Genomic DNA, 22,935 nt, shown 5'->3' on the forward strand with positions numbered 1-22,935 from the left:
TTTTTTTTTAACAAAAAAAAAAAAAAAAAAAAAAAAGATCCGATAGCCCGTGAAATTAGCTCGGCAGCACCCGACTTCCTGATGCATATTCATTTGTATTTAAGGAGCATGCTCGTGGCGCCACATTGATGTTTTCTCGATTAAGAAAGGCGTGTCACGTGTGAAATTTTTCATTTCTTTAAAATTCTCATGTTTTGCGTCACGAATTATGTCTCGATCGAGTCTACTATCTGTTGCTTGTTACAGTGGTGATAATAGGGTATCTAAAAATCTTTCTCTGAAGTCTCTCCCGATTTTGGTTACGTGCGATTCGCGAGATAATGTCCAGAGGATTCTTAGGTACGGCACATCTCCACGTAGAAGGCTCTTACAGTCTTTTATTAAAGCGCACAGTTTGGAAGTACGTCCCAAACGAAGATTGTGTCACACTGAAAATGAATACAAAGGGTCTGGTAGTCAGACTAATTCTGAATTAAATGTGAGGAAGCTGAGACAAGAGTTGGCCAAGGAGAAGAATACCCGTAATGGACACGATACTAGGAAATCATATGAAACTCGGAAAAATCCATTTGGACATCATGATACCGATGGAAATATCACCGATATATTCTGTCCAAGACTATTCGGTGAGCAGAATGATTCACTGAATGAAAACTTTCTGCCGAACTTACATCCGCTCTCAAGAGCTTTGAATATCTCTTCTAAGAGTCTTGATCTTGTGCCGAGAAACCCCTCAGTTGGTTTAATTGACTTTCAAGAGAAGATCGAATCTGTAAAGCTCAATATTTTGCATCCTGTCGAGAAAGGTAACATTGAGAGTTTGGAAAATCAGCAAGAGATCCTAGAACAGCCAAGTGAATCGGAGAAAGAGAAATCTAAAGATGAAGTTCAGATAAATTTGATGAATTTGGAAAAGGCAAAAGAGCCGAAAAAAATTGACTTCAGCCGCGGTGATGATTCTTGCTTGAACGAGGAACTTTTACCCGATGAGAATCCATGCAGGTCCGACGCGGCACAGTATAAGTATACTGTAGAGTTGGAAGCTGCAAAACGATCTGTTCAATGGAGTAACGAGGTTGATGTTATCTATTATGCAGGGGATGCTAATGGAGGTGCGTGTTTATCGGTACATACTGATTCGTATGATATGTCAAAGAGAATGAACATATTTCGGTTTGACTTTGATTCGGTAGGTAAGGTAATACGACGTAAAACAGAGCCACTACGAGAAGAAGCAGATCAGCAGGCGCGACACAAGCATTTTATAAATATGGCGCTGACCAGAAGTCTATTGTCAGGAATGAATGCCAGGGGTAGATTGATCAATCCCAGGATCGCCCTGTTTCACAAATAAAATTTAATAGGAAATAACCGAAAAAGACCGCATATCAAATAGTATTATCATAAGATCCAAAGATGTCTGGATATATTTTTTATTTATTTTCTTTCAATTTGGTACGTTTTTATTCGCGTCTTAACATAATGTTAATCAGTGTAAATCGTAATAAAGTATCGAGGAAAGATAAGTTAAATTTAATTATGACAACTAAAAGTTTTTATTTTTTGACTTATTATTACTCTTTTATGCGTTTCTCCTTTGTATCTTCATTAGTATCAATTGATTTGTCCGATCGTACTTGAAGTATTTAGGAAAATCTATCTTTATTTGCTCAATGGACCAATGGAGATTATGTCGACGAACGCACCGCAGAAACTCTTCATACATTGGCGCGACAGAATCTAACTCCGCAATGGTAAAGACGTATCGTTTTTCAAGTGCGACATAGGCGACTTCAGGGACCTTTGAGTTCAGAAGTTTTTCTAAAGTCCTCACAAAACCATCCGTAATATCATCGTCATAGATGACTGTCAGAGAAGAGGTACAATTATTAGTTTACCCAACGAGGAAGCAATAAACAAATATACTACTAAAATCTACTGACCATCAGCTGCTAAGATGATACTTGAAGAATATAATTTTTCCTCAAGTTCCTGGGACCAATTCAACTTTAGAAAATTCAGTTCAGTTATATGAAATTTCGACTTGATCAATGACTTATTTCTGGCAAAATTCCTCTCTATCAGCTTCAGTATACCGCCAAGATCAACATCTAGAAGAGAAGCCACGTTATCATTGAGAAATCCTTTTACACGTAAGTTACAAGGATCGCAATAAGAACTGTAATGCGTGGTAATATTACCCGTGCAAATTACTTCATTGGCGAAAAAGCCGGCGACGATACTAGTGAGACCAACACCGGATCCTAATTCCAGAACTGTCCGTTCTTTGAATAACTTTGGATTCGACAGAATATAATCAGCCAGCAACAAAGCACCTCGCCATAATTGCAAACCTACCAATTGCAATTCTGTAGAACCACCGTGTTCTGTACAAATGGAAGAAAATATTTGTAATTTACAAATTGCCAATTGATGCAATGCCATTACAATTCTTACCAATCAGTAGTGTGCCCTGTTTTCTTCTTTCGACTATCAGATCGCCATCTTCATCGTAGCGGAGTTTATCCATATCTGTAGTCGCTGGATATTCGAAAAAATATTTTGATACCACGTCTGCAACAACAATTACAGTATTAGATAGACTTTTGAAAATAAACTAAAAAATATTAAAACTCACTGCCTTCGTCGGTCTTCTCAGAGAAATTCTCGAGTTCCGTGTGTATTTCCGATGTCACCTTGTGCATGACGGTGTCGCGTCAAGAGTTTTGAATGCGACTAAGTTATAGTATTTGAATAATTCTTTTTGTGTTCGATGTAGCAGAACTTGGACTAATCGAAACGCCGTTCTGGTTATCTTACGACTGTTTTGCTTGACTATCGACGAAGATTAATAGTTGGTCAGTACCACAGCTCCTCTATTAATAGAGAACAGAATGGCCCTGTCGGGCCCTGTATATGATCTCGCACGTTATACTAATATTAAGCAATATAGTTGGCATGTAACTGAAGGTTGACTAAGTTCACAACTCTTAACGGTGTTAATTAATTTTTATATTAATTTTCAGCAACAGAATTCACAGGTTGGCAAAGAAAAGGATCCGCGTCGAATGTTAACCGAAATCTTACTGACGCTTGTTTCTCTATTTCGAGAATTTCTGACTTAACGAGACTTACATAATGTATTTGAAAATTTTAGAACGTTTACTGGTTAATTAAAGAATTTGCATGAAAATAAAAAAAGCGCGGACTGGTTAGCGATATTAGAAACCAAAACCCGCTGATACGACAATTAATTTGCATCGCTGACCGAAATGGCAATTCCTTGACAATGACCTGGTTTGTAAATTATTAAATTCGTTAAGGTAATTTACAATTTTAGTCTCATTATTGCACTAATGACAGCATCAATGTGGTATCAGTGGTTACGGTTCATTGAGCTTGAGAAAATTAGGTTGTACATAATTACATACAATAATGTTCGGTGAAGTCTAAATGACAGAGCCTCATTCTCTGTTCCATGGTGAATCCACGGGATTCAAATATAGCATCAAAGAAATACAAAATCAGCGTCTGCGCAAGAATCAGCCCGGCAATGATTCAAACTAGACCGCATGACTCGATGATTCAAGATTTGAGGCGGAGCATCTTCAGTGGGAAAAATACTCTCCCACTTGCAGGAATATTTAATGAATAACGGTACCGTTCATTGGTTTGATTTAGTCGGTTCTGTCTTCCCACAACGCCGAACCTTAGTTTCTACTACGTGAATCAATAAGAGTTCTCAGCAAAAACGGCATTCACACTTAATTCATAGAAAATTACAAAGTCGACGTTCCTACAAATAGCTTTCCATAAAAACCATATGTATAATATATGTTCTCACAAAATTAAATTTCTAATATAGTTTCTACAATATAATGACCATTCCTTATAATCCAGAATGCTTTCTAGATCTATGTATGATAGATAAAAAATAAGTCAGATATTCAATGAAAATAGGAGTAGATGTTATTGAACTTTGACATAAAAAGAGTTCATCAACACTGGATTAGAATAATGACTATACATCCGTGTTAGGCTGACGACTAATCTCTCAGAGCACCGTTATCACCAGACACAGTCTTGGTATGGAAATCATGTAAAGTAGAGTTCTTCTAGTGTTTTGCTATCAGAGCTACACTGCCCCTGTTGCAGACCGTTGATAGCAAATGATTAAAACCTTTAGGACTTCAGACAACTGGAAGAGCAATGACTGTAGTCATGGAAGTTAAGGAATAAATCGCGTGGACGTACATACATATATCCTTGACGTTGGCACCAGTTGGCAGGAGCCAATCAGAGTTCACCACGACCGACGCGGTTCTGCCACGCGTTAAAGCGCGTTCCACGGACCGTGTAGCTCGTTGCCCCGTACCACGGACTCCGCACTCGTTTCGCGTTCCTCGTCGTTGCTGTAGGGCTGTTGTTATTCCTTTTGTGTGAGGGCGGCTTTTCGGTGTTGTTAGATATTAATATATCGTGGTAGGACAGAAGGAACCTTCTTCTGACGATAAAGGAAAAGAGAGAACACCATGAAGGCCCTGAGGAATATCGTTGTGACGATACTCTGTCTTACCGCTGTTTTCGGTGTAGACATTGAATCAGAGGATGGTGTATTGGTCATCACCAAGGATAACTTCGAGAAGGCACTCAAGGATCATCAGTACATTCTAATTGAGTTCTGTGAGTTTGTATTCATATTTGTATTTAACTTATATTTTCTACGTTGTAGAAGCTTTTTTTGTTCATCCGCAATCCCGTCTGTCGACCCGTGTCGTTATCATTGTCTCTTTGAATAGTAACGAGATCGGACATGATTTTTGACCGTTCGAATGTGGATATGCGTTATCTTATTGTTCTTCGATAATGGAATTTATAGATCTTTGATGTGGTCCTGGAGTTGGCTTTTCAGTAAAAATGCGTAGCTAAATGAAAAGTATGTAGATGCGCATGCGACTAAAGAAAGAGCAACATGTGACTTTTGCATTTTGCTTAGGAAAATAACTGTGAGATATTCTTGAGAATAAAGATTGAGATGTCAGTTTGGATTTCATTATTAACGTTTTAATTAGTCGATGAAAGTGGTGGATGTTACCGGATCTAAGGGAGTCCATTCATTGGTCATCATGTAGTTCTCTCTATCTCTCTCTCTTTCTTCTTCGCTGCTTTCGGTACTCTTTCTCCATATCGCTTCGAAGCTCTCCCTTTTTTGTTGCGCAGAATATTACATCGAAATGCCAATGTAGTTTGAAGATCTTCAAGATGTGATGAATTGGTTTCCATATGGTAGAGATTCTCTCTTGTAGAATTCTTTTAAATCAATGACTAATTTTCGAAAGCTTCAAGTTTATTTGATGTTATTTGTTATAGATTTAAAAAACTTTATTTGCCATTTATTGCTCTTTTGGGAAGAATTCGATTTTTATGATCTTTGAACAGGTTTCTTATGAGAATCTAAAGGAAATGGGAAAATTCAAATTTTTCTTGCAGATGCTCCATGGTGTGGACACTGCAAAGCTTTGGCTCCAGAATATGCAAAGGCTGCACAGAAATTGGCAGAACTCAATTCTGAAGTTAAATTGGCCAAAGTAGATGCTACTATTGAAACTGAATTAGCTGAGAAGCATGGCGTGAAAGGATATCCCACACTTAAATTCTATCGTAAAGGATCCGTCATTGAATATGGTGGTGGTCGTCAAGCTGATGATATTGTTAACTGGGTTGTTAAGAAGACTGGACCAGCTGCTAAGGATTTGACTTCTGCTGAAGAAATCAAATCCTTCATTGATAACAATAATGTAGCTGTTGTTGGATTCTTCAAGGTGAGAGTCTTAGAAGATTCCAATGTGATTGGTAAAAAATGAACAATCAGATGTTGCGCAAAAGTGGAGTTCTCTGATGTACATTTTTAAAAACCCTTAGAAGTATAACCTATCTTTGGATAATCTAAATGGATTCATATCAGTTTAAACATTTTATATTCTCTTTTAAGGAGTCCCAGATATCAGAAAGTCCTTTTGAACAAAATGTCGCCACCTGCTTACCTCCAGATTGAAGATACATTTTTCATTTTTGTAAAATTTTAATAAAATCATATACGTATTTCATTTTTGATTCTTAGAATAGACTGTTATATGTTATTTTAGAGGAAAGCAAATATCTTACGGTCTATCGCGAGTAAGTTTGTCAATAGAAATATTATCCTATTACATTGTGGCATCTCTAGAAAAACTCCATTTTTTTGCAACTGCTGCACATACACGATAATAAGCTATATATATAGGTATATAAATGTGTAAATGTATAACAGGATAATGAGTCAGAAGCTGCTACAGTCTTTTTGGATGCTGGTAACGCCGATGATGATCACAATTTTGGTCTAGTCAAGTCCGAGGAACTGTTTGGTGAATATGATGCAGAGGATGGTACAATTATCCTATTCAAAGATGTATGTTATTAAGAGTCTTTGTAATATTAGTAAATAGGTACAACAAAATCTTTATGTAACCTAATAATCTATATTAACTTTTGTCTGTATAGTTTGACGAAGGCAAGAGTAAGTTCGAGGGTGAACTCAATTTAAAGAATCTACAGAGCTTCATCACAATTCAGTCTTTGCCACTGATTGTTGACTTCAATCAGGATACTGCACAGAAGATCTTCGGTGGCGATATAAAAAGTCATCTCCTTGTCTTCCTCAGCAAGGATGGTGGTCACTATGATAAATACGTTGAAGAACTCAAGGAGCCAGCAAAGAAATTCCGTGGAGATGTAAATAAATATTAAACTGAAAAATCTTAACACGTTCCGTGCTGCGTGCGGCGTATAAGCCCCACGCTGCCTGTTCGGAAAATAAAAAAAGTTCCGGGACGGAACGTGTTAATGGATAATATTACAATTATCGCTCTTGCAAAAACATATTTTTATGTCACTAGGTACTGTTCGTAACCATCAACGCTGACGACCACGATCACGAGCGTATCTTGGAGTTCTTCGGAATGAAGAAGAGCGACGTTCCCGCCATGCGGCTTATTAAACTTGAACAGGACATGGCTAAATACAAGCCAGGAAATCCTGAAATCTCCAGCGAGAATGTACTGAACTTTGTAACTGCTTTTACTGAGGGTAAACTCTCGAGGCATCTCCTTACCCAAGATGTACCTGAGGACTGGGATAAGAATCCTGTCAAGGTTCTCGTCGGTACCAACTTTAATGATGTTGCCCTTGACAAGAGCAAAAATGTTCTTGTTGAATTCTATGCACCTTGGTGTGGACATTGCAAAGAACTTGCGCCTATTTACGACAAGGTCACTAAAAAGCTTAAAGATACTTAATGCTCTATAATATCTCGAAATGAATTTTTCAATTTCTATCATTCATTTATTTTTACAGCTGGGTGAAAAATACAAGGACAGTGAAACTGTCGTCATAGCCAAGATGGACGCCACTGCCAACGAATTGGAGACTGTTAAAATTAACAGTTTCCCTACTATCACGTTATACAAAAAGGACACCAATGAGGTACAGTACATAGCGGCAAGATTGTTTTATGTTATACCGAAAAATTTCATCAGTGTATTTATTGATAGAACTTAATTTTTGCAGGCTGTTGAGTACAATGGCGAACGGACACTCGAAGGATTCATTAAATTCATCGAATCTGACGGCAGCTATGGACAAGCTGCAGAGGAGGTTAATAGATCTACTCTTTATAATTTAGTTAGATACATTTTTGAAGGTAATAAAGACATGTTCAACATCTCATACGGATATTACGTACTGTTCACAGGTACAGGAGGAGGATGAAGATGACGACGTGCCAAGGAAAGACGAATTGTAAACAAACGAATTCGTTATCAAGAATTTAAAATGATTCCAATTCTCATTTTCATCTTCCCTTGACGTCCGAGTAAAAAGCGAAGCCTCCATGATCAATCCGAGGAGCTAAAAAAGAAAATTCTATATTTCCAACAACAAGATCAGTTCCGAAAAAGGCACTGCATCGTCTCGCGTTACTTCATTAAGCTTAAGTTTATTTGAAATAAAAAAATATTAAAAACCAAAAAAATGGAGAAATATCGAAACGTACATTCAACTAACATGACTCAGTCAGATGGTTCTTTCATGCACAAAAATGGTAACTCGTCGGTTCTCCGCTTCCATTTACTCTTCATGCTTTATAGTCAAATGATTTCTCTTAAATCATTAACGAAATTCTTTTCAACTTTTCTCTAAAACTAATTACTCAAAGTCAAAGTCTTTACATCAAAAGAAATAGTCCAAACACATAAAGACTGACACTGACGAGTAATAATTGCAGTCTTATTTCGCTCATACAAGAACAATGATTATCATGTGACTGAATTATCTAACTTGTCTTTTTTATTCTAACTAAACGTGATAAATTGATATTACAGTGGTTTTCTGCGGCTCGTTGTTCCATACTTTTTTTTAGGGTTCTATATTTTTTTAATACTTTTATATAAGTGTCAAGTCCATATTAGTTTCGCCACAATGTGGTTTTATTGCTCGTCCCGTTGTGACCATCGTATATGTAGCAATTAACAGGTTGTAGTCGAACACTTAATGAACGTTGACCAACGTGTGCGTATACTGAAACTCTTTCAGCAACAATAAATTACATATATTGTTCGTTGCTTAAAATGCATTTATGCTAAGAACCGATTACAACTGCGCTCGAGCTTCAAATCGACTGAGACGCTCGGCGTGAATATTTAGCGATGAGACACAAATTGAGTGATGGGAAAATATTATATCATTAAGTCTCAATTATATAATATTCGTAATATATAAAAGTGTGCGGGGTTAACCTTTTATTTCTGTCCTTTGTCATTGATTCTGTGAACTATACGTTATTACTTGTTACAAGAAAATATACAGACGACAATTCGATCATGCGATTATACGGCCAGCAGGGTTACGACCTTATGGCTAAAACAAACAAAAACTCGGATAAGCCATTTGTATCGAAAGACTTATCGTTACGTGCGATAATAGAACGTTTAAGCAGAAATACGGTTAATATTTTGAGCGAAATATCCACTTTCTGTTTCTTATTCTCCTTATAAATTTGTAAAGAGAACGTTGGACTTTTTCTTTAATTAGCAAGACGAATTTTTATTTTTTTTTTTTAAGGAACAGAATCTTTCTGCTGAAAATTCCACTGAAACTATGGCGAGGCAGAATATTAACTTGTCATATTTGAGAGACTATCTGCAAGATATTTTACGTGCGACTGATCGCACGATGAAAATTTTACAATTCGAATGTGAAGAGGCCAAATTCGTATTACAACCGTGGCACACGGAGACACTAGTGACTGCAGAGATTGGAGAGGATTCTTGTACATGTGAAAAAGTAAGATCACCATTTGATTCTCTGTATAATAAAAATTATGAGCCCTCTACTTGTTTGACGGTCAGTATTTTTTAGGTACCGTCCAGTATTGAGAAGGTAGAAGAAATTGCCTCGGATATTGACAAAGCAGTATTACAAGCGAAGCATCTTAGGGCGAAACTGGGCGACAATATTACAAAAGTGAAAAAACGCTCAAGTGAACTCAGTCTGCGTGATATTTATATGTCAAAGTCAGTTTCACGTGGCAGGAGTGCTGTTAAAGACGAATCATCTTTAAAAAAGTTCTCCAGCATAGCTACTACAAAATCTGAAGTGAAATCAAAGATGCTGTCGAAGCTGTCACCGTATGAATCAACATTTTCTAAAGCCAAGCCACCAGGAAAGTCATTTGCAACTAATGGGCTTAATGATAAGGATAAGAGGAACTCGAGAAGTTTACACAAAGTAGCAGGCACAACATCAAAATACAAACAGAATGACAATCTGAAATCCGTGGCTGCTAAGAAAAATATATTGACACTAAGTAGTGATACGATGTCTCCGGCGGAACTTGGAAAATTAATTAAAAAAATATCTGTCCATGTAACAAATTTCGAGTCAGAATCTTCTCTGAAATCGGACCCAAATTGTCCGTTTCACAAAGACGATGCTCAGAGATTCGTTGAAAAACTGCGTGTTAAAGATATTGATGTTATTGAGGGATTGGATATATTTGGAATTCCACAGGAATTAGTAAAAGTCCTAAAAGTATATTTTAATTATTTAAAAAATGAAATGACCGATGAGTCACCTGTGGATAAAAGGGGTTCTCGAGCAGTTCAGAAATTCCTTACAGAAATCGATGAAATTGTAAGTGAATGCTAGAACTGTGCTTAGATAATCGAGCTAATTTAAATTTTCCATGTTTTACAGAATGATACTAGTAGTTGGAGTCTCGACGGGATGGAAAACACATCTGATCTGACTAGAAGTTTTATATATTTATTTAAAGCGTCTTATACCAAGAATTTAGCGCCAGCAAATATAAGACAACTAAAGTTAAAGTATACACAATTGGATTCTATATGGAAAAGTCTGAATATTCGGAAATTTGAATCTGTGAAAATTGACACACACGAAGAAAAACGTGTATTACAGAAATTTGCAGGATTCGCAGAAATTTGGAACTCTGCTGCATTTTCTTATTTTAATGGTACTTGTTTTTGAATTTTGATCAATATTTAAGTGAATTAAACGTCTTTATGTTTTTAGGAATATCAAAGGCGCAGTGCATAAGGTATACTAACGAGAAACAACTCGTGTCACTCGGCGTAATCATTCAGCGACTCCAACGGGGTCATTATCTAAGGAATCTAATTGATTTACTCACGAATAATGTGATACCTGACTTCAAAACATTAGATCCTACTACCAGTGAATATTCAGTGGCCTACAAAATGATAACTGTAATTGTACAAGTTTTAAATCCACGTAATATCGTCCTTGTTCGTACCGATGAATGAAATTATAGTATTAATACTTATTACGTTAAACCGAACAAGAATTATTTGCACAGGTTGCCATGCCGATAAAGAATTTACTATAGCTTAAAATAAAATTGATTTAACAGAGCTAACCGAAAGCACTGCTACACTACACTTGGGAAAACAACTTTGTAATGAGCCCATGTTTAATTTTGAGTACTAAAAAATAAAGTGATTGAACGATACAATGGAAATTCAGTATGTTTATTCAAAGACACGTGCACAATTTGGAAAAGCTTGTATATTTTCAGAAACCGATAAGGCGGAAGTTGATATTCGACCAGATGCATCTCAGTTGCATAATTTTGTCAGATTAAATCCAGTCAGTCATGGGACTCAATGCAGTAAAAGATATGCCGCTCACGAGGTATTGTTGATTTTAGATAATTTATTAAAATTTATTAGACTTGTAATTTTATGGAATCTCTTTTAAGGTAAATACAACTACGGCAACGTTCAAAGAGGGAGGAATGCATCATGTTGAAGGGGGATGGCCTAAGGATATAAATATGCATGATTTGGAACAAACTGTGAGATACAGACGTAAAATTGAAAAAGACGAATTATACATTCATACGATGCTTCAATTGTTACCTGTAAATATTATTTTATTTACGCCAGATGATTATTTGTAAAAGAATTGACTAAAAAAATTGAGATTCTAATTAACATTTTTAATGGTTTTATTTCTTCAAGCCCATGGAACATTACATTCTACAAAATAACGCTTGTAATATATATGAGCAATATTTTCATGACACGGAACCAGCACCGTTGGTGCAAAGGACGTTTTCACGCACTGTCAATGTCTACCGGGATATTTTACCTGTGAAACGGCCAATTACGCATATTTCCTGGTCACCAGATCAAGGAACACGGTTTGCTGTCAGTTACTGTAACACTGATTTTAAAAAGTCAAGTAACTCCAATCCGGATTCCTACATCTGGGACGTAGGTAGGTAATCACTGTATCTGTTTAATGATCTTCCCTAATATAAAAAAAATGATTTTAGAAAATCCAAATAATCCTTTCATGATCCTGAAGCCATTCTGTCCGGTTCTGACCATGGAATACAATTCAAAGGACAGTAATGCCTTAGTTAGTGGATTAATGACTGGCCAAGTTGCGTCTTGGGACATCAGGCGTGGTTGTGAACCCGTAGAAGTCAGTCTAGTAGAAAACAGTCATAGGGATCCTTGCGATAAGGTCCTTTGGATAAATTCTAAAAGCGGTACAGAATTCTTCAGCACATCCAAAGATGGACAGGTAGAGAAGAGCTAAAATTATGATGTTATCCTTAAGAATGTATTTTATGAATTTAAAGTTATAAATGATTACAGGTAAAATGGTGGGACACTAGAAAGATGCAAGCACCCACAGATACTTTGGCCATGGATTTATGCAAACCCGAGGAACAAGATGTGGACAGAGCGACAGGGATATCCGCCTTGCAGTTTGAACCTTCTATGGGAACACGTTTCATGTGTGGTCTAGAAAATGGTAATAGCTTCATTCCCACAGTCTATAATAGTAATTGTGATAGACGCGTAGTAGCATCTTGAGGTCTTATCTGCTGTCAGGTATGGTGATATCCGGAAATCGTAAAGGAAAGACGCCCGGTGAAAAAATCGCAACTAGATTTAGAGCGCAGTACGGACCGGTTTTGAGCGTCGAAAGGAATCCTACGTTTGTCAAGAATTTCTTGACTGTTGGCGACTGGACGGCAAGGATATGGTCAGAGGATTGTAGAGAATCCTGTATAGCTTGGACGCCGTAAGTCACAACGATCTTTTGGAAATTAATTTAATTTCATAAAGAATATGACTTTTCTCCTTTTAGAGGTCATAGAGATTTATTGACCGACGGTGCCTGGAGTTGCACCAGGTATTCAGTATTCTTCCTAACCAAAATGGATGGTACTCTAGATGTTTGGGATTTACTGGTGCAGCAGGACTCACCAGTTTTAAGCGTTAAAGTAAATTATTGATGCGAATGTTATATTTAAGAGAACTGAAATATTTTAATAATCAGGTGTGCGATGATTCTTTGACGAAGATAAGACCTCACGAGCAAGGACAACTAGCTGCTGTGGCTAGCAAAAATGGAACGACGTACCTATTGGAACTTTCAGAGGCGCTGACTATTAATCAAAAAAATGACAAGCTGCTTCTAACAGCTGTAAGTTTTTCAGGTATCTTCTGACATTTCTCGTAGAAAGCGTCGTGATATTTCAGCTCCTTGAGAGGGAAACTCGTCGTGAAAAAGTTATCGAAGCCAAAAACAGAGAGCTGAGACTGAAAATGAAGACCTACCGCGTTGAGACTGAAGCGGATTCTCAGGATAGTCGTCTTAAGGAAATGCGAAATGATCAATCAGAATTGGAACGCAATGATCCAATTATTTTGCTATCCGAACAAGAATATGAAAGCGCCATTGAAGCGGTAAGATTAATTTTTTTTTATAAACATACTTATAGACGAACATGCAAAATGAAGATGAATTTATATATTTTCAGGAAATAGCGAGACAAGCTTCCATGGATAATACTGAAGTGAATAACAATCATTTACAAAATGGAACAACAATCACAGCCAACTGAATCCAATCCGTGCGATCGTCAAATGAAATGTTGAAAATAAAACGCTGGAAAGGATGAATACGTTCTTTACATTCACGTTTCACGTTAATATTCTTATTCGCCACAGTCTTCTTATCGGTTTTTCCCTCGTGGGCAGCTGCTGTACATATAACACAGTTCGACACTGAGTACACCTGCAATTGCCACCTGGCACTGCCAGACATCGAGTGAATATCCTATTAGTATACTAAACAGTTTAGAAGTAAACCAAGTTTTAATATTGTTACATAAACGTACTGTATGTGATTAATTATCTTGTTGTATACTCGAATACATATTGAACGTTCGTGGAAATAACAGTTGAACATATTGATTGATTTAACTACACCTCCCCACCGCTGATTTACATAATGGCGGAGAACTGCGCCTACAGCAGGTAAAGATATTTTAGTGGTAGGTTATATATGAAAGAAAAAAAGAAAATTTAAAAGAGAAGGATCAGTTTTCATTATGCAAAGTAATGATCGTTCGTTGACAAGTGTTGAGACGTCAAGCACAGTTGTTGACGTGGAGAACAATGCAAGATCTCTTCTCTTGGGGGAAACAGATCTTTCCAGAAGAGCATTGCGTCCTGTTTCACGTAGGACACGTAAATTACAGAGATTAGAAAAGATCAAATCAGCAGATATCGAAATGTCACCACTCAACTCAGAGATTCCCAAATCTGTGAATGTTATGGCTGACATTCATTATGAGAGTGAACGAAATAAGAGTATATTCGCAGAAAGTCCTACATTAACCACATGGGAGGAACAGATTATAAAAGATGATGAGGGGGCAGGTGAGAGCGTGGCGAAACGGGAGGAAATCACAACAGGAACCGCGACAGAAAGTTTTCTTGACCGCTTGAATAAGACAAAATTTGAATCATCTAATGAAGTTACAGAAATAGATGAGACGCAACATAGAAGAAAAAGATGGAGTTGTGCTGTGAAAAATGTGGGAGACCTAAAAGTGAATACAAAACCACGAAGGAAACGTTGGTCCAAGGATACGAAGCTACTCCGACTCCTTGCCGAGAACGAGGCAGGTTCTTCATCTACAACTTCATCAAACAGAGATACCACGTCAAGAAAGGAAAGTAAGAGTGTCAGGGGACCAATCCCTGCTCCTCGTTCAAAACACCTTACGTTGAAAAAAGATAATATCTTCGTGGGAAGTGAAAATCCTGCATTTGAATCAGACCACGAAGAAGTATTAATGATAGAAACAGATTATAAGGACAGAACTAGGATAGAAATGAGAAAGATGGATACTCAGCAAACGTCTTCAGAGGATGAAGATCCTTCTGAAGTAAATGACAATAACACTAATAAAGTTTTTCGTGAAGTGAAGAATGAGAGGGTTAAAACATCTCATGAAAAAGTAGAGCAAGTAGTGTATGAGATTGTCGATGAAACGCAAAATGAAATAACGGAAATACATAATGAACAGCATGATACTTTTATGAATGAAAATAATGACAGAATGATTATGCATTCGCGACAATTAAACGACAGTGATGATTCGACGGTAGAAAGTATGAATTCTTATGGCTCTCAAATTTCTGTGTTATCGGCCAGAAGATCATCTATCAGAACGAAATTAAATTCCCAAAATCAATCGAGTTCTGAAACAAAGACCTCTACTGCAAACTATGACAGTGTTAATAGAAATAAATCATCTGAAAGGATTCGTGAAAAGAGTTCAAGAAGGAGAGAAAGGAAGTCACTAAAGTCTAAGCATGTAGAAGCAGATGAAGAAGAAGAGTTGATAAGGAGGAAGAATAAGAAAAAGAAGAAAAGAAATACAAAAGATAAGAAGAATTATGCGATCCTCCCTCGAGAGTTCACACAGGAAAGGAACATTATCAAAGAAATGAAATATATATCAATAACAATTCATGGATCTGATATGTTGGAAACTGATTACATCACAAAACATCCTATGGTCAAAGTTCACATGGTTGATGAGAATACTGGAATTTATTTAAAAATTATGAACAATAATACAAATAAAGAGACATACTTGCAACCTTTGATTACTGGTAAATTTGACTTTAAAGAAAATCGGTCTATCATTCCAGTATGGGAGGAGGAATTGATTTTTGAGTACGATTTTGATACTGTTATAAAACCTCAAAATGGACGAGTTTTAATTCTTTTTGAAATAGTGGATCTACTTAGTTTTGCTGAGGCTAGTTTCAATTATGATCGTTATGGTAAGTTTCTAGTGATTTACCGTAACTCATAGAAATATATTCATGATTTTTTATCTACAGGTAGCGATGGTTGTTGGTATAGAATTGCTTGGGCTTTTCTGAAACCATTGGGGACAAATGGTGCGATGCATGTTGATAGAAAAATTAGACTTCAACTTTACAAGCCACAAAGAAATCTCAAAAAAGTCAAGAGAACAAGCTGCGAGGTACAATTATATGGTCCAGAATTGAATTACCTAATAACAGAACTATTAATTAACTAACTTCACAATGTTAAAGGTATTCGATTGGTGGAAGTCGAACATTAGAGAAAAATCTCCTGCTAGTCTTTGTGTTACTGTGACTTCAGTAGACCCACCCAAACTGGAGCCAGTTGTATATGATCAGCTAAGTTTGGATCATAGTTTATCTCAGAGAACACATTCTACTAGTAAGAAATCACAAAAGGGATCAGCAAATTATAAAAATATTACACAGTCATTAGATGATAACTGTCAGTACAAAAGATCTAAAGCACAATCTTGTAAAGTTCCAAATGAACTGCTCTTTGAGAGTGAGATCACTGAGAATGGATGCTTTTATGTGTCATTTAGTAATAATGGAAAATACTTGGCCTGCGCTATCTCTGAAGAATATAACAATCCCATAATAGTATATGGCGTAAGTATAAACAATATTCACGTCAATTTTGCTCTTGTTCATTATTATTTTCTTCTGTTAAGCTTAATGAAGATCCTGGAGAAATTCTTGTTCGATTTCTGGGACACAAAAACTTTATTTACTCCTTAAATTGGTCCGAGGATGATCATCATGTATTATCGGTATCCTCGGATCAGACTGCCAAACTCTGGGATGTATTAAACAAGGACGTGCGTTATATTCAGGTACTGTAGACTTTTGAGGGATTAATAAAATAATCAATTAATTAATTGAATCTTCTTCACAGATGCTTCCGCATCCATCATACGTTTACTGCGGTAAATTCGTGCCAGGAAATTCTTCAATTATTGCAACTGGTTGTTACGACCGCATTCCAAGAATCTGGGCGAAAAACGGACGTTCCAAGGTTTACGAACTAGTCCAGGAATTGAGTAGCGTTCATCAAGGATTTATTACATCACTCTGTTTTCGCAAAGACAATACTCTCTTGACAGCAGATAGTGTAGGAATTATACTAATCTGGACTATAAAAAAGAATCGACTGTGCTCTTTGTCCGCCTCATCATCATCATCATCATCATCATCATCATCATCATCATCATTGAATCCCTTACTATTGAAATGGGAATACAGAATGTCCGGAAAGATAAAAATTCGAGAACTCGAGAATATCATTATCAATACCATCCTGATGCATCCGTTGGGTTCCAGACTCCTTGTGCACTCTAGAGATAATTCTCTGAAGATGTTAGATCTGGAAACTCGTGTAGTTCTACAACGGTACCAAGGATTAAAAAATCGAAGGTCAGTGTGCTTGTAATTTTTTTACCTTATTCTCATATTTTTTATTTCCACAATTCTATGGCAAGTTCACACTTTTCCAGAATGCAAATAACAGCGTGTAACTCACCATGTGGAAGTTTAGTTCTCTGTGGCTCCGAAGATTCTACTTTAAACATATGGAACCTCGAAACTGGTAACCTCGTGGCAAAGTACAATGAAAGTCAGAATTCTGGCGCCATAATAACATGTGTAGATTATCATCCACATCGTCATGTGATAGCTTATTCCGTGTTTAAAAATCCAGCAGTAGGAGTGAAAATATTAAAATACGATAGAAATTCTACAGGAAAAACAGTAGGCCTGCAATTGCATGGCAATGCTGAAGACATTTCTGACGTTTCCATAGCAATTATTCGAAATCGCCAAGGGTTTCAAGGTCCATACGACGATAACGAAGCAGCAGTATGCAATTCGCTTACTACGTTGAATAGAAAAAAGAATAAAGAACAAAAATCTATTAGAGAACGATCACACTCTCGAGATCCTTATAGCTCTCTCAAAGATCTCACCTTACAGCCAAATGAAGATCTTGATTATGCAAGCAAACGACGAGAGGCTCTCGCGTTAAGAATAAGAGAATTGAATGAATCCGATGAAAATATCAGAACCCGCAGTGCCAACAGATTAAGTGACATTATTGAGAAAATTGATAGAATCCTATCAAATGCTGCTATAACTTCAAGGAAAAGCTCTAGACAAGATATCGAATTGACTACTAGTTCCAGTTTTTGCGACAGTAGATCGTTAGATAAAGGGAATTCAGATCTAAAGGAGAATCTGATATCGAAAATCAGTGAAAAAAATGTAAACAATAAGAATGAAAAGACAAAGAGTCGTAGGTCGAAATTACAAAGAAGATCGCATGAGGATTTTCCAACTTCAAAAGAGTCTGATAATAATACAGAGACACCTTCTAGTGCACCGGATACAGGCGGGACGTACACAGTAGAAAGTAAAAGCGATCAAGACACTTTTGAAAATGTTAGTAGTGATTATTCAGGACGCAGCAACGCAACCTTTATTATAGATAATGATGATGATGACAATGATGAATCATCTAAGGCTGACCAAAAAGAAAGAAAATCCTAATTAATTGAATATCCGTATCGCTGTAGAGAAAATCAAACGTATTTATGGTGCTGTTAATAAATTCTTTTATACCAAGAAAAAAGAAGTATTGTTTGATCCATCCCAAGTTTCATTCCTGTTACCCCAAATTCAAGAATTTACCATCAATCTTGCTGTGTGATTTGTAACAAGATAAAGTATCTTCACGCAATTGGCCCGCCTTCGTGATTCATAAGCAACATTACTACAATAGTGCGAAATGGAACTTTGTAATGTAAATGACCTAATTTCAATCCAAACATACAGTGACGTATGGTTGCAGGGCGGGAAGCGCCGCGACGTGAGACGTCGCAACAGCGGGTGCGCGACGTTGTGCGCTGAAATCTGAGTATCGCGAAACGACGTTATAGAAAAAAATGGGTGATACCGTTCGTAAATTTGTACGTCTTTGACGAATCGAAACTCCAAAACTCTACGGGTTAAATTGTCAAAACTATGTTGAATTGAAAGTATAGCGCGGTGAAGACTCATTCTCGTAGAACTTCACCAAAGTAGCTAGCCTTCAGTTCTCACATTTTCGGCTAAGATGGTTTCTCTTGTGAAAATAACATTTTTCACTGCTTTCTGTGGTGAGTCCTTTCATTGCACATAGAATGCTTCCTAAGTCAACAAAATTCGTGTTATTCTCTTTGATTAAATGCCATATAACTTTTTTGCATTGCATAACCTTAAATGTACAGGCGATCAATAATGCTTGGATGAGAAGAACCGTAAACACTTTAATTTACTTGGCACAACTACTCCACCAGAAGTTTACATTAAATATAATATATACAATTAATTTAAAAGTTTCCTGTTCATAGTGATCTATATAAACAGACCTGCATGTCTCTTATAAGTGAAATATATTTTAATTTTTTCAGCTATTTTTGCGAACACGGCCGCCTCGCGTGTCTTAGAGCTAAGCGACAGGTGCGAAAAGTCAATAAAATTCATGATTAATTAAGTAAAATATTTTCGCAAGGTATGCTTTATTGTTCTTCTTTCTTGCAGATTCCTGGACATACACAAAGAGGGCCAATGGCTTGTAATGGTAGGTAAAAAGTGAAAATCAAAGGAAAAAACGAAAAGTATTCCGACAATGCGTCTGTTGAATTTCAGATGTACGCTCCTTGGTGTGCTCACTGCAAGAGGCTCGAGCCTGTCTGGGCGCACGTAGCACAGCATCTGCATGAAACGTCGATTCGCGTCGGTCGTGTCGACTGTACAAGATTTACAAACGTCGCTCATTCTTTTAAAATCCGAGGGTTTCCTACTATTTTATTGTAAGTGCTCGTAGCGTAACATAGAGTAACGTAGCTCTATTAAGAATATACACTGTAGGATGGACTTTAGAATATAATTTTTTGGCAGTTTAAAGGGAGACAACGAATTTGTGTATCACGGCGACAGGACAAGAGATGAAATAGTAAAATTTGCTCAGAGATTGAGTGGTCCTCCCGTGCAGGAGATAACAAAGTCTCAGAGCTTTGATACAATAAAACGAGATCGTGACGTATACTTCTTGTACGTCGGTGAAAAGTCCGGTTCTCTATGGGTAATTAAATAATCTATTTGATCGTTAATCAAATTTTCAAAATTGTCTCTGTGCTTATTTTATATGTATTTGCCAATATAGGAAGTTTATCGAAGAGCAGCTGACGTGTTCCAGCCTCATGCATTTTTCTATCAGTCTCATCCACATGTCGTAGGTGAACACGCGCCAGTTCAAAAGGCTCCTGCATTGTTCGTCTATAAGGAGAATTGTCATTATAATTTTACAGGTGAGTAACAATAAATACATTTAACTTATATACAAGTAGTGTTAAAAAAAATGAGAGTATTTAACTTGCCACGTATTATGTGTAGGTCATGACGAATTAGATTTTGAAAAACTAAATAGCACTTTACACGAGTGGGTAAATGCTGAGCGTTTTCCGACATTCCCAAAAATAACGCGTGGCAACATAAACCAAATATTTTTAACGAACAAGAATCTCGTCTTAGCGGTCGTTGAGGAAAATCAGTTGGAAGAAGTGTCGCCTGATATGCTTGAATTTCGTGACATGGTCGAGGAGGTGATAAAGAAGAAGCGTGAAAAATATCACGAGTAAGTGTATCGCTTGAAGCAATGAAAACAAGGATCAAAGATATAGTATATCTGTGTTATACTCTACAGTGACTTCCAATTTGGCTGGATTGCCAATCCTGAATTGGTGAACAGTATGGCAATGATGGTGGTACCACTGCCAAGTTTAATAGTCATTAACACGACCACGAGTCATCATCACATTCCAGAAGATGAGCCAGGAAAGTTGACTCCTCACGCAATAGAAATGTTCCTAGAGCAGATTCGCAATGAAAGCGCACCGGTAATAATAATTAACAACATTGCATTAAAATTCAATGTCTGAATAACTAATTTAGACAATTTCCAGAAATTTGGTGGCAATGGTTGGCTAGTACGCATTTACAGATCATGGTTTGAGATGAGAACAACATTCTCAGCCATGTGGAAAGGCAATCCTATTTTAACGATGGTTCTATTCGGTCTACCGGCTGGTTTTCTGTCTTTGATCTGCTACGGGATTTGTTGTCCGGATATTTTGGACGCAGATGAGGAAGAGGAAGGTATGTTTCATTATTAAGTTGAACTAACGCAGCTGGAAACATTTTTCTTATTTTCTTATAGAATATTCAGCCGGAAGTCACATGAAGAAAGACTAAAAAGAGCTATGCTTAGACGTAAGTACGTTATAAACAGTCCACGACGATATAAAATAAATGAATGAATATTACGACTGTATGGATTCTCCATATACCTCAGGGTCGTTACGATACGACCGGTCGGTTCTCAATCAGAGAATAAATTCCATTCGTATGCCGATATCGAGTTTGCGAGTCGTGCCAATAGAAATCTCTCGCTTCTATCGTATTCATTCAGTAAGATTAAATAATTATTAGATTCTAACAGACAACTTGAATCATGATGAACAAATGAAAGTTACTCTGTGTCATCCAAAAATTTTGTCAGACTCGATCTTTGCTGAATGGAATTGACATAAGACAATACAAAATGTAAGTCTAAGGGAGATACTGCTTATTACATGAGATTAAGAGAAAAGAAGAGAAAGAGGGAGCGAACATAACACCATCTCTTAAATAGCTTTAAGCTGTGTATGTTGTTTTGCATTTAGTATCATACATCTGATAACAATTCATAACAAGAAACTATGAACTTAAATCAAATAGTAAAAGACGTTACCTTTGACAGGAATGATGACAAATTGTATATATGTTCAAGTGCAAGTCCGTGTCGCGTGTATTTTGGATATGTACTTACCTATATTGAATAAAAGTCATTCTTATATAATTTGAAAATTCACTGATTCTATTATTTATAAATAAGAATAGCATGTTAATCTTGACATGAAGGACAAAGTATTTAAGAATTGTAGGTAAATCATTACCACAAAGTATTCAAAGCATTAATTTAATCATAAATCAGTTATGTTTAACTAAATATACTTTTACGTCACTATACACAAGTGTAAATGATTATGTCAATAGACTGTTGCAGAAGTGTTATTCTTTACTTTCATATTGCATAAAGTCTTAAGAAACCCATATTTCTTCACTTGGAATAGATACGACTATGATTAAATATGAGATGAAACATCAGTGTGCGGTTTCTTGCTGAACCGACAAACATACAGAGTGCAAAAACATTTTCTTGAAAAAAAAGCATGTATACAAATTGTTCTCACCAACTGCTATAATTCATCATCAGAATCCAGTGCTGCTCTACGTCTGTCAAACTGTAATATATCATATACAATTATCAAATTGAAAAATAAAGTGCATTGAAAATCCAATAACCAATACAAACCTTAACAGTTGTTGTACGTCGCGTCTGCTGGTTAACGCTTTCCAAAAGCCCAATGAGTTCTTTCTCCCCAAGTTTACCAGGTAGTTGCCCTCGTTGTGCCATATTCAATAACATTTCTTCCACCATTTTACCTTTTTCAGGTTTTCCCAAACATAGTGTATTTACTACACAAAGAAAAATAGATAATCGATTTGTAATATTTTGGAGAGATCAAGGCATCATTTGATATCAAAGTAAAAAAGCTTACATCTAGCTCTTGCTGACTGATCGAGGACTTGCGTAAGAATGGAGTGACGCATTTCTTCTATTTGCTGTCTTTTCTCTTCAGCAGCTTGCTGTTGATTCGCCCCATCATTACCCTTAATAAATTTTTTTTTAATTAGATCTTGAAATGGTAAAAACAAGTAAAAATTGATAGAAGAACAAATAACCTTACAGCCGGGAATTTGACGTTTGACATTTACTACACGTATTTTTATTTTTGTTAATTTGATCTATTTTCCTTACATTTCTCAAAATAACTATGTTGAACATCATTTAAATACGAGTATTACCTTAAATTGGGATTGTAATTGCGTTAAACGCTGTTGACGAATTGCTTCCAGTTCTGGATCAGACATTTTTTCATTAAATATGCTAAAATCCGATTGCGTTTAACCCATCGAAATGTAAGTATACAGAAACGCGTACGGCATT

The 22,935-nt window shown here is 36.6% G+C and overlaps 7 protein-coding genes across 15 annotated transcripts; 5 read left to right on the forward strand and 2 right to left on the reverse strand.

Moving 5' to 3' along the window:
• The first annotated feature begins 20 nt into the window (after positions 1 to 20).
• Positions 21 to 1,537, forward strand: LOC107264105. Its single transcript, XM_015732008.2, has 2 exons — positions 21 to 1,112; positions 1,194 to 1,537. Exons 1-2 carry the CDS (start codon positions 209 to 211, stop codon positions 1,352 to 1,354), a joined length of 1,065 nt encoding a protein of 354 aa, XP_015587494.1. The 5' UTR covers positions 21 to 208; the 3' UTR covers positions 1,355 to 1,537.
• LOC107264107 (methyltransferase-like protein 22) lies at positions 1,533 to 3,485 on the reverse strand. 2 transcript variants are annotated; one of them, XM_015732010.2, is made up of 6 exons: positions 3,432 to 3,485; positions 2,639 to 2,900; positions 2,458 to 2,574; positions 2,202 to 2,387; positions 1,944 to 2,111; positions 1,533 to 1,866 (listed from the first exon to the last, which is right to left on the reverse strand). In XM_015732010.2, exons 2-6 carry the CDS (start codon positions 2,703 to 2,705, stop codon positions 1,583 to 1,585), a joined length of 822 nt encoding a protein of 273 aa, XP_015587496.1. In that variant the 5' UTR covers positions 2,706 to 2,900; positions 3,432 to 3,485; the 3' UTR covers positions 1,533 to 1,582. The 2 variants fall into 2 exon arrangements, with proteins under 2 accessions (XP_015587496.1, XP_015587495.1); XM_015732009.2 differs by having other exon boundaries at positions 2,639 to 3,462.
• An 855-nt stretch (positions 3,486 to 4,340) lies between these two features.
• On the forward strand, positions 4,341 to 8,088 carry LOC107264104 (protein disulfide-isomerase). The gene is made up of 8 exons (XM_015732007.2): positions 4,341 to 4,683; positions 5,491 to 5,822; positions 6,311 to 6,448; positions 6,541 to 6,771; positions 6,936 to 7,307; positions 7,393 to 7,521; positions 7,606 to 7,692; positions 7,790 to 8,088. The coding sequence occupies exons 1-8, from the start codon at positions 4,533 to 4,535 to the stop codon at positions 7,838 to 7,840; spliced, it is 1,491 nt and encodes a 496-aa protein (XP_015587493.1). The 5' UTR covers positions 4,341 to 4,532; the 3' UTR covers positions 7,841 to 8,088.
• Positions 8,089 to 8,885: 797 nt separating this feature from the next.
• Positions 8,886 to 13,752, forward strand: LOC107264102 (dynein intermediate chain 3, ciliary). Of its 4 annotated transcripts, none has more exons than XM_015732004.2 (10): positions 10,881 to 11,268; positions 11,336 to 11,497; positions 11,598 to 11,856; positions 11,915 to 12,168; positions 12,243 to 12,402; positions 12,483 to 12,675; positions 12,742 to 12,877; positions 12,934 to 13,080; positions 13,137 to 13,343; positions 13,418 to 13,752. In XM_015732004.2, exons 1-10 carry the CDS (start codon positions 11,089 to 11,091, stop codon positions 13,499 to 13,501), a joined length of 1,782 nt encoding a protein of 593 aa, XP_015587490.1. In that variant the 5' UTR covers positions 10,881 to 11,088; the 3' UTR covers positions 13,502 to 13,752. The 4 variants fall into 4 exon arrangements, 2 of the variants coding, with proteins under 2 accessions (XP_015587490.1, XP_015587491.1); XM_015732005.2 differs by having other exon boundaries at positions 12,958 to 13,080; XR_001536836.2 differs by lacking the exons at positions 11,598 to 11,856; positions 11,915 to 12,168; positions 12,243 to 12,402; ... (3 more) ...; positions 13,137 to 13,343; positions 13,418 to 13,752 and adding exons at positions 8,886 to 9,038; positions 9,157 to 9,378; positions 9,454 to 10,227; positions 10,291 to 10,570; positions 10,630 to 10,823 and having other exon boundaries at positions 11,153 to 11,268; positions 11,336 to 11,476.
• Positions 13,753 to 13,917: 165 nt separating this feature from the next.
• On the forward strand, positions 13,918 to 18,430 carry LOC107264099 (jouberin). Its single transcript, XM_015731992.2, has 6 exons — positions 13,918 to 15,740; positions 15,801 to 15,946; positions 16,020 to 16,400; positions 16,463 to 16,624; positions 16,687 to 17,204; positions 17,285 to 18,430. The coding sequence occupies exons 1-6, from the start codon at positions 13,991 to 13,993 to the stop codon at positions 18,330 to 18,332; spliced, it is 4,005 nt and encodes a 1,334-aa protein (XP_015587478.1). The 5' UTR covers positions 13,918 to 13,990; the 3' UTR covers positions 18,333 to 18,430.
• Positions 18,431 to 18,621: 191 nt separating this feature from the next.
• Positions 18,622 to 21,148, forward strand: LOC107264371 (protein disulfide-isomerase TMX3). 2 transcript variants are annotated; one of them, XM_015732566.2, is made up of 10 exons: positions 18,622 to 18,940; positions 19,235 to 19,283; positions 19,365 to 19,404; positions 19,473 to 19,636; positions 19,725 to 19,908; positions 19,990 to 20,134; positions 20,358 to 20,460; positions 20,530 to 20,722; positions 20,789 to 20,981; positions 21,043 to 21,148. In XM_015732566.2, exons 1-10 carry the CDS (start codon positions 18,898 to 18,900, stop codon positions 21,075 to 21,077), a joined length of 1,149 nt encoding a protein of 382 aa, XP_015588052.1. In that variant the 5' UTR covers positions 18,622 to 18,897; the 3' UTR covers positions 21,078 to 21,148. The 2 variants fall into 2 exon arrangements, with proteins under 2 accessions (XP_015588052.1, XP_015588051.1); XM_015732565.2 differs by having other exon boundaries at positions 18,623 to 18,940; positions 20,220 to 20,460.
• Positions 19,725 to 22,929, reverse strand: LOC107264372 (programmed cell death protein 5). Of its 4 annotated transcripts, XR_001536926.2 has the most exons (6): positions 22,794 to 22,929; positions 22,487 to 22,598; positions 22,240 to 22,403; positions 22,118 to 22,168; positions 21,616 to 21,693; positions 19,725 to 20,102 (listed from the first exon to the last, which is right to left on the reverse strand). XR_001536926.2 is itself a non-coding variant. In XM_015732568.1 (5 exons), exons 1-4 carry the CDS (start codon positions 22,857 to 22,859, stop codon positions 22,124 to 22,126), a joined length of 387 nt encoding a protein of 128 aa, XP_015588054.1. In that variant the 5' UTR covers positions 22,860 to 22,929; the 3' UTR covers positions 19,725 to 20,102; positions 22,118 to 22,123. The 4 variants fall into 4 exon arrangements, 3 of the variants coding, with proteins under 3 accessions (XP_015588054.1, XP_015588053.1, XP_024937035.1); XM_015732568.1 differs by lacking the exon at positions 21,616 to 21,693; XM_015732567.2 differs by lacking the exon at positions 19,725 to 20,102 and having other exon boundaries at positions 21,514 to 21,693.
• Between the last annotated feature and the right edge of the window lie 6 nt (positions 22,930 to 22,935).

Source organism: Cephus cinctus, unplaced genomic scaffold (genome assembly GCF_000341935.2).
Source record: "Cephus cinctus unplaced genomic scaffold, Ccin1 Ccin1_scaffold0168, whole genome shotgun sequence".
NCBI classification, from domain to species: Eukaryota; Metazoa; Arthropoda; class Insecta; order Hymenoptera; family Cephidae; genus Cephus; species Cephus cinctus.